The sequence below is a fragment of the Camelus ferus genome, chromosome 22 (assembly GCF_009834535.1).
Source record: "Camelus ferus isolate YT-003-E chromosome 22, BCGSAC_Cfer_1.0, whole genome shotgun sequence".
Lineage (NCBI taxonomy): Eukaryota > Metazoa > Chordata > Mammalia > Artiodactyla > Camelidae > Camelus > Camelus ferus.
Window position 1 is genome coordinate 20,977,949 of NC_045717.1, and position 10,049 is coordinate 20,987,997.

At 45.9% G+C, this 10,049-nt stretch overlaps 1 protein-coding gene across 1 annotated transcript; it reads left to right on the plus strand.

Annotated features, from left to right (window-relative positions):
• QTRT1 (queuine tRNA-ribosyltransferase catalytic subunit 1) lies at positions 1-10,049 on the plus strand. The gene is made up of 10 exons (XM_006184858.3): positions 1-284; positions 504-572; positions 668-806; positions 6,070-6,148; positions 6,246-6,361; positions 8,898-9,036; positions 9,282-9,357; positions 9,450-9,559; positions 9,648-9,735; positions 9,822-10,049. Exons 1-10 carry the CDS (start codon positions 42-44, stop codon positions 9,972-9,974), a joined length of 1,212 nt encoding a protein of 403 aa, XP_006184920.2. The 5' UTR covers positions 1-41; the 3' UTR covers positions 9,975-10,049.

Consider the following 10,049-nt stretch of genomic DNA (forward strand, 5'->3'; position numbering starts at 1 on the left):
GCCCAGGGTGTTCCACTGCCCACGTGGTTCCGGCAGGCAAGATGGCGGCAGCCGCTAGCCCAACTTCCCTGGAGTCCGCCCCGCGCATCATGCGGCTGGTGGCAGAATGTAGCCGCTCCAGGGCCCGGGCAGGCGAGCTGCGGCTGCCGCACGGGCCCGTGGCTACTCCAGTGTTCATGCCAGTGGGCACGCAGGCCACCATGAAGGGCATCACGACCGAGCAGCTGGACGCCCTGGGCTGCCGCATCTGCCTGGGCAACACCTACCATCTGGGTCTGAGGCCGGTGGGTGGGTTCTGCCCGGGCAGGGAGGCGGCGGAGCGCGGGCAGCCCAGGCATTCCCTAGGTCCGGGTACGCCTCCAAAAGTCAATCGACAAAGACCTATCGAGCATCCCGGGTGGCCAAGGCCTTGTGCTGGGCGTGAGGGACCGGTGAGGAACGAAGCTGGCCAGTCCTGTTGCCTCCAACATGAGCCCTCTAACCTGACCCTTCCCCCAACCCAGGGCCCTGAGCTGATCCAGAAAGCCCACGGTCTCCACGGCTTTATGAATTGGCCCCACAATCTGCTGACGGTAAGGTGGGGTCTGAACCGGGATCCAAGGGCACTCCTTGGGGATGGGTATTACCAGTTCCATTCCTGACAGCCCCGCGGTGGGGTTTTCCTCAGGACAGCGGCGGCTTCCAGATGGTGTCTCTGGTGTCCCTATCCGAGGTGACGGAGGAAGGTGTCAGCTTTCGATCCCCTTACGACGGTGAGGAGACCCTTCTGAGCCCGGAGAAGTCCGTGGAGATACAGAACGCGCTGGGTGAGCGGATCCCAGGGAGCCGCCCCTCTCCCTACCTTTCGGAGGTGGTGGTGAGGTGGGCCCGCTCCTTACGTGCTGGTTGGCTTTGGGCAAATCACTCCCCCTCCCTGAGCCTCAGTTGGGCCAACCCAGATGAGGATAGTTCACAAAAACAATGATCTAATGTCAGTCTCTTCTCACAGTGCCTGACATGTAGTAGCTTTTAGTATTACTTTTATCTCCCTTATTTCTCCTAAATAGCAAATTAGCTGGTCAAAGAGATGTTGAAATAATGGGGGCAACAAGGAGGTATTGGGGGGGCTTTAGACCCCTCCTATCTGCATCAATATCCCCCATTCCTTGATAAGGACAATGAACATTTCTCAGTCTCATGGAAGGTGAGGACAGAGAGGTGTTGGGGGCAGATCCTGCAGGGACTCATGAGTTTTGAATTGTCCTTTATTTTATTTTATTATTACTTGAAAAAAAAGTTTTAATGGAGGTACTGGGGATTGAACCCAGGACCTCACGCATGCTAAGCACACACTCTTCCAGGGAGCTGTACCCTCCCCCCGAATTGTCTTTAAGGAAAAGAAAACTGAACAATAATGCATTTTGTATATATTTCCTATGTAAAAACATGTGCAGGAAACAATGCCCATCCTCTGTCCATCCCTTTCACCCCCACAGGTCACCACTGTTTCGAGTTTCTTATATATTCTTTCAGAGTTTATTCAAATACAAGCAAGTTCAAATCTATTGTATTTTTTTCCATGATGAGAGCATGCCATTTATGGCACATTCTTCTGTACCTTGTATTTTTGTTAATTTTGGAAAATTTCAAGTGTATACCAAAACAGACACAACCCTTCTGACCTGTCACCTGGCTTCAACAATCACGAGGTCACAACCCTTATGTTTTATCAATATCCCAGCCCACATTGCTTCTCCTGTAATTTTTCTGTTGGAATTTGCCTAAGATTGGTGCTATTTCATCTTTAAATGTTTCGTAGAATTCTCCATTAAACCCCCCTGGGCCTACAGTTGTGGGAAGGTTTTTGATGATGGATTCAATTTATTTGACATGTTGATAGGGCTATTCAGATTTTGTGTTATCATCTTGGGTCAGAATTGGTAAGTTGGATTTTTCAAGGAATTTGGCCATTCCTTGAACTTTTATTTCAGCTTACTTGGCATAAAGTTGGTCATAATATTCTCTTATTAACCTCTCTTTTTTTCTTTTTTTTGTCTTTTTCTTATTAACCTCTTAATGTTATAGAATCTGTAGTGATGACTCCTTTTTCATTCCTGATATTGATAACTTGTGATCTCTTCTTTCCCAATCAGTCTAGTAGGGGTTTATTGATTTTGAGTTTGTTGATCTTTTCCGAAAACCAGCTTTTGGCTTGTTAATTTTCTCCATTTGTCAGCTTTCTGTTTTATTGATTTCTTTCTTTTTTTAAACAGCTTTATTGACTTATGATACACAGACAGTTCACCCATTTAAAATGCACCCTTCAGTGGTTTTTAGTATATTCACAGAATTATACAAGCATCACCACACTCTAATTTCAGGACACTTTTATACCCCCAAAAGAAATCCCATACCCATTATCAGTCACTACCCAGCCCTCACTAATCTCCTTTCTGTCTCTATAGATTTGTGTATTCTAGACATTTCACATGGATGAAATCAGACAATATGTGGTCTTTGAGAATGGCTTCTTTTACTTAGCACAATTTTTTTGATTGACATATAGTCAGTTATAATGTGTCAGTTTCTGGTGTACAGCTCAGTGTCCCAGTCATGCATATATATACATATATTTGTTTTCATATTCTTTTTCATTAAAGGTTATTACAAGATATTGAATATAGTTCCCTGTGCTATACAGAAGAATTTAAAAAAATTTCTTCATATACAGTGGCTAACATTTGCAAATCTCAAACTTCCAAATTTATCCTTTCCTACCTCCTTTCACCCGGTAACCATAAGATTGTTTACTATGTCTGCGAGTCTGTTTCTGTTTTGTAGATGAGTTCATTAGTGTCTTCTTTTTTTCTGTTTTTAGATTTCACATATGAGTGATATCATATGGTATTTTTCTTTCTCTTTCTGGCTTACATCACTTAGAATGATAATCTTTAAGTCCATCCATGTTGCTGCAAATAGCATTATTTTATTCATTTTTATGTCTGAGTAGTATTCCATTGTGTAAATATACCACAGCTTTTTTATCCAGTCATCTGTTGGTGGACAAGCATAATGTTTTTGAGGTTCATCACTGTTTTTGAGGTAGCATACACTGGTACTTTTTTCCATCTTATAGCTAAATAACATACCAATTAATAGATATGCTTCATTGATTTGATTTTTTGATAGTTGCAAGCTTACATTTATTCTTGTTTGTTTTGTTTGTTTTTTGGGGAGGGAGGTAATTAGGTTTATTTATTTATTTATTTATTTTTGAAGTTTTATTTTTACTTTGTTTACCTTTTTTTTTTATTTTTATGGGGAGGGAGGCAATTAGGTTGATTTCTTTATTTTTAGAGGAGGTACTGGGGATTGAACCCAGAACCCCCTGCATGCTAAGTATGCGCTCTGCCACTGAGCTATACCCTCTCCCTGTATCCTGTTTATTTTTTAATTTTTAACTATTTCTGCTTTGGTTTTCTTTTTCTAGCTTAATATTCTTAGATCATCTGTATTAAATCAAACCAAATCCCAGGCACCCTACCATTTCATCTATAAGTATTTATTTTGTATCTTAAAAACATGGGATTTTTTTTTTTTTAACAATTCACAGTACTGTCATCCCACCTAAAAACAATTAACAGTAATTCATTAACATCAAATATCTGGCCAGTGTTCAAAGTTCCAGTTGTTTCATAAGTGTCAATTTTTCTTACTATCTATTTTAGGATCCAAGTAATGTGCAAATACTGCAATTATTTGAAAGATCTCTTAAGTCCCTTATTTTATTTTATTTTTAAACAAAAATGTTTTTGAAGCATAGTTGATTTACAATGTTACTTTCAGGTGTACAGCAATGTGATTCATTATACATACATATTTTTTTCTTTTCAGATTCTTTTCCATTATATGTTATTACAAGAAAATGAATATAGTTTCCTGTGCTATGCAGTAGGTCTTTGTTGTTCTTAAGTCTCTTTTCATATGTTACATTAAATTACATATTATATAGTTTCTCCCTCCAATTTTTAAATTTATTTTTATTTTTAAAGTTTTTTTGGGGGGGTAAGTAGGTTTGTTTATTTATTTATTTATTCATTTATTCATTCTTAGAGGAGGTACTGGGGATTGAACCCAGGACCTCATGCATGCTAAGCGTGCGCTCTACCATTTGAGCTATACCCTACCCCCTCCAATTTTTTTTTAAGCAATTAACTTCTTGAAGAAACTGGTTCCTTAGCCCTATAGTGTTTCACAGGGTCTGAATTTTGCTAATCACATCCCCAGGGTGTCACGTAACAGTTTTCCTCCACCCTCTGGATTTCCTGTAGGTTGGTACTTGGTTCTAGAGGTTTGAGCCACATTGGAGTCCTGTTCCTTTTGGCAAGAGGGCTCACAGTGTGTATGTCCACCAGGGGGCACCTAACACCTGCCTCCTGGGAACCATTACTAGGAATTGCAAACTGGTGCGTTTCTAATTCTGTCATTCTCTCTTCATTTATTAGCCAGATTACCTCTGTAAACAGAAAACATTCTGTTCTCACTTTTTCCTGGGAGACCAAGTAGTTTAAGTTCACATAGGAAGAATGGATTTAATTCTTTCCCCTCATTTACTAGTTTTCATGGGTTGATTTCTTAGCATCCTCTAGCAATGACAAACTGATGGTTGTTTTTTCAGGATCATCATGAACTCAGGGGTTTAAATGTATTCGATGTGTCTCAGTCCACTGCAGTTAAAATCTTTATTGCTTATCAAATCGCCTGATCTTTGGCTAGTTTGTGCGCTGTGCTTTTTCCCTATAATGACACATCTTGGCATATTTCCTTGAGCTTTCCTAACCTATAAATCCACAAACTCTAATCTGAAATTCTTATGGCCAGATAGGTGTCAGAATTCAGAGTTTTCACATTTCAGAAAGATAGTAAAAGTTATATACCATTTATTACACAATATCTAAGTAGAGTCTGGGGCAAGTGCCTTGTGGTATTGCAATTGACTTTTTTTTTTCCAATTAAAAAATTGTGGTAAAATACACAGAACATAAAATTTACCATCTTTATTATTTTTCAGTGTCCAGTTCATTGGCATCAAATACATTCTTATTGTTGTGCAGCCAGCACTCCCATCCATCTCCAGAACTCTTTTCATTTTCCCAAAGTGAAACTGTCCCCATGAAACACTAACCCCCTCATTCTCCCTCTCCCAGCCCCTGGCACTCCCCATCTACTATATGAATTTGACTCTTCTAGGCACTTCATGTAAGTAGAAACATAAAACATTTGTCTTTTTGTGACTGGCTTATTTCACTTAGCATGATGGGTCCTCAAGGTTCATCCACATTCAGCATGTGTCAGAATTTCCTTCCTTTTTCAAGGCTGCATAGTATTCCATTGAATGTCAGTATCACATTTTGCTTATCTATTCACCTGTCCATGGACACTTGGGTTGCTTCCATCTTTTGACTATGGTGAACAATGCTGCTATGAACATGAGCTGGCAAATATTTCTTTGAGACCCTGCTTTCAATTCTTTGGGTATATACTCAGAAGTGGAGTTGCTGGATATGGCATACACTTCATTTTTATTGCATTATGCTTATGAATCTTCAAACTATATTCTGTTTTTAAAAAGATTATAACTGTCTCAGGTTTTTCTGCATATGCCATAAATATAAGAAAAATCCTTTAATTTTGAGAAATTTCTGGATTTTGGGATTAGGGGAAAGAATATTCCCTTAAGGGCTGGACCATGCTTCATTCAACTAGACCCCTGTTGATGGACACTTGGACTCCTGTCTTGCTACTCCCCATCCTACCACGATGAATCACTTTGTGTACACATCATTCTGTTCTTGGAGGATGAATTTGCAGAGGTGGGATTTTATTCTATGTGCCAGGGCATGGTTTTAGCTGGGGGGTGGCAAGAACAGATGTGCATTTTGAAAAGCTCCCTCTGGTTCCTGTATAAACAGACTAGGGGATTAAGTGGGAGTCAGCAAGACCTGGAGAGGGACTCCTGGGATCCAGCTTGTCCCCTTGCGGGTGGGTGGGGGGCTTTCCCAGTGACTGTGCTCCTGTCTCACTCTCCAGGCTCAGACATCATCATGCAGTTGGATGATGTGGTCAGCAGCACTGTGACGGGGCCACGCGTGAAAGAGGCCATGTGCAGGTGTGTGTATGTGTCGACGAGGGCGTGCTGGTCCTGCAGCCTTGTCTCCATGCCCCTCACCAGGCCCCTATGGCTGGTGACTGCGGTCCTCTTGCAGATCAGTCCGCTGGCTGGACCGGTGCATTGCAGCTCATCGGCAGCCAGACAAACAGAACCTCTTCGCCATCATCCAAGGAGGGCTGGATGCAGATCTCCGGGCCACCTGCCTTGAAGGTAAAGCCACCTGTCAACATGACCAGGGCTTTTCCTTCACGGGGGGGCCCCATGTGGGCCTGGTTTGCGATGGTGCTGAGAGAGTGGTTGTTAATGGGCAAAAGGGCACCTTAGGTGGAAGAGCCGTTGAAGCAAAGGCCCTGAGGCAGCGTGGAGTAGAATGTGTTTGGAGAACAACAATAGCTATCCATTTTGGGGTGTTCACCAGGCAGTATGCCAAACGCTGGTCAGAGATTGACCCATCGAGTTTTCATAACCATCCTGTAAGGCGGGAACTACCACGTTTCTGAAGGGGAAACTGAGGCCCAGAGCTGTTAAGTTACTTACACCCAGCCACACAGCTTGGATGTTGCGGATCTGGGATCTGAACCCAGACCTCGGACTCTAGAACCTAAGCATTAACTGGTACACTGCCACTCCATTCTTGGGGAGTAAGACATGCTGTCAGGGGCAATTGTACTGACAGTGGAGGCCCTGGGACATCACACCAAGGTTCTGGGGAGCCATGGAGTGCTGTTGAGGGGGAGAGTGGGAGAAAAATCCCAGTAGGATAGGAAGCAGAAGGCCCAAAGAGGAAGCTGGAGTAGTTGCCTAGGGGGAGAGTGACAATGAGGCCTGAGCCAAGGCTGTGGCCATAGAAACAAAGCGGAGGCAGAGGTGGGGGCTCAAAAGCAGTGATGTGTCATGGGCAAGACTCTGGATTCTGGAGTCTGCCGGATCCAACCTCTGATCTGTTGCTTCATGGCTGGGCACCCTTGAGCTGGTGGCTTGGCCTCTCCGAGCCTCGCTTTCACCCTCTATTAAATCGGAGCATACTCCCAATGTCATGGGGTTGGAGTGAGGAATAAATGGGAATATTTGTTCAAGGTGTCCCACCTGCACCCGGCATCAGTGTGTGCTGTTGTGAAGATTATTCTGTTGATAATTCCTTTTGTCCTCAAACTGTGTCCCCCACGCCTGACCCAAAGTCTTTTTATTTTTTTAATGGAGCTACTGGGGATTGAGTCCAGGACCTCGTGCATGCTAAGCACGTGCTCTACCGCTGAGCTATACTCGCCCCTCCCCACCCCCCAGTAACTCTTTTTCATGGAGACCCACAGTCAGAAGTATGTTTCATGCGTGGACATATATGAAAGTAGAAACCAAGGCTTTGTGAAGTGTTTACCTTCATACATGGGCTCCTCTCTGATATTTTTTATTCTCTTTCATTTAAAAAACCACCTGGTCTCGCCCCATCAAACTCATTTCTTGGCCACCTGCAGTTTCACAAGCACCGGTCCTGGTGGCGCCCCTCAGTGCTCTGAGGCTCGCCTGCACCAGAACCACCTGCGCTCACCCCATGACTGGATCTGAGTCCAGGGCCAAGGCAGACCTGGGAAGCTGTATTTGAACAACTCAACCCCCGATGTTTCTGTTGCTCGCTCCAGCTTCAAAACCTGGCCCCAAACTGGGCCTGTTCTGTCAGTGCTGAGGCCTCCCTGGGGTTGAACTGGGCAGCTGGGGCCAGAGACAAGTCTGGGCTTTGAGGCCAGACTCGGGTTCGAATCCAGCCTCTGGCATGTGTGGCCTAGGGCCAGTGGGTTAAACTCTGCACGCCTCAACCACAGTGCATACCTGCAGCCCCTTCTCTGCAATTCTGGAGCCTAATTGCGCACTTCTAACATCCGAAACCTGCTGGAATTTGCAAGTCGTTTGGTGGCAAAAGCAGACCTCCATGGTTCTTTACCCCAGTTATGAGTCTTGACACATTTTCCTGTAGAAATGTTACAGAGTTTGATGACAGGCTGTTATTCACCAGATAGGATGTGCGCTGTTCTAAAATCTGGGAGGAGGGAGAGTATAGCTCAAATGGTAGAGCACATGCTTCGCATGTTAGGAAGTCCTGGGTTTAATACCCAGTACCGCCTCTAAAATTAAATAAATAAACCTAATTACCCTCCCCCCACCAAAAATAAACTTAAAAAAAAAAGGGAAATTCTTAGGGGGAGGGTTTAGCTCAGTGGAAGAGCCTGTGCTTAGCATACAAGAGGTCCTGGGTTCAATCCCTAGTACCTCCATTAAAAAAAGGTGATATTAATAAATAAATAAACCTAAGTTATTATTTTAAATTAGGTTTAAAATTATTTAAAAATTAACTTAAAATTTAAAATTAGCACCTCCTCCCCCCTCAAACAAAAGAATAAAATCTGGAAAATTCTGGATTTTGAAACACATCTGGCTTCATCTTAGGTTTCAGTGAGGGGAGCATGGGCCCTGGGCCTCTCCTGAGTGTTGAAGGAGAGGCCCTCACATGCAGCCAGCTCTGGATAAATGTAGCTGAGATCACCAGCAGCTCCAACACACGCACACGCACACACACACACACACACACACAGTCTCTCTCTCTCTCTCTCTCTCTCTCTCTCTCTCTCTCTCTCACACTCACACTCACATTCTCCCTTCTGGGGGCCTGTGGAGGTCTGGACAGGGTGTGCTCTGAGGGCAAGTTCTATTTCCTTTTGCCCAGTGGCCCCTGACCTTGCCCCTGCACCCCCAGAGATGACCAAGAGAGATGTGCCAGGCTTTGCCATCGGGGGCCTGAGCGGGGGCGAGAGCAAGAGCCAGTTCTGGAGGATGGTGGCACTGAGCACCTCGAGGCTGCCTAAGGACAAGCCCCGATACCTGATGGGGGTCGGGTATGTGGAGGAGGGGAGACAGCCCAACCTCTAGGGGTTAGATTCCTGGGGACCCCTGTTTCTAGGGGTCTGGGGCGGGAAGGACACAGCCCTGCCTGGGAGGGGACTTAGGTGGACATGGCCCTGTGCTTTGGGAGGTTCTGCGCGTGTCAACCCCTGGGGAGGCTGAGGGTTGAGGGGGGCCTGGGTGTGTGAGGAGGGCTTGAGGTTCTCTCCCCTTCCCCCTCCTTTGGCCCCACCCCCAGCTATGCCACCGATCTGGTGGTCTGCGTGGCTCTCGGATGCGACATGTTCGACTGCGTCTTCCCCACACGGACAGCGGTGAGGCCTTTGGCAGGAGGAAGACCGGGGTGAGGTTGGGCAGGGTGAAGAGCTGGCTGACCCACCTTGCCCTCCCCCTGCCCACCCTCCAGCGCTTTGGCTCCGCCCTGGTGCCCACGGGGAACCTGCAGCTGAAGAAGAAGCAGTACGCGAAAGACTTCCGCCCCATAGACCCCGAGTGTACCTGTCCCACCTGCCAGAAGTAGGGGAGGACGGAGCCTTGGGGGGTAGGGGGAGGGCCGGGAGCGGGGCAGGACCCGGACTACTGAGCCCTCACCTTCTGTCCCCAGGCACAGCCGAGCCTTCCTGCACACACTGCTCCATAGCGACAACACGGCCGCTCTGCACCACCTCACTGTCCACAACATTGCCTATCAGGTGGGCCTGTGGCCGGGATGGGTAAGGCAAGGGGGACGGGGGTCTCCCCTGTGCGAATGGCTGATGCTGACACTTCCGCCCTGCAGCTGCGGCTGATGAGTGCCGTGCGCGCCAGCATCGTGGAGAAGCGCTTCCCTGATTTCGTACGGGACTTCATGGGCACCATGTATGGGGACCCCACCCTCTGTCCCGCCTGGGCCACTGAAGCCCTGGCCTCTGTGGGAATCACACTGGGTTGACCTCACTTTGGGGAGGGAGGGAGAGGATGTAAGATATTGAAGGATTTTTTTTTTATATAAATAATATAGAATGTG

Excerpts from the sequence above, each read along its gene's own strand:
- QTRT1 (XM_006184858.3), top strand. The coding sequence starts at position 42 with ATGGCGGCAGCCGCTAGCCCAACTTCCCTGGAGTCCGCCCCGCGCATC. Across the intron at positions 285-503 it reads ACCATCTGGGTCTGAGGCCG|GGCCCTGAGCTGATCCAGAA; the intron begins GTGGGTGGGTTC and ends CCCCCAACCCAG. Across the intron at positions 6,362-8,897 it reads CCGGGCCACCTGCCTTGAAG|AGATGACCAAGAGAGATGTG; the intron begins GTAAAGCCACCT and ends CTGCACCCCCAG.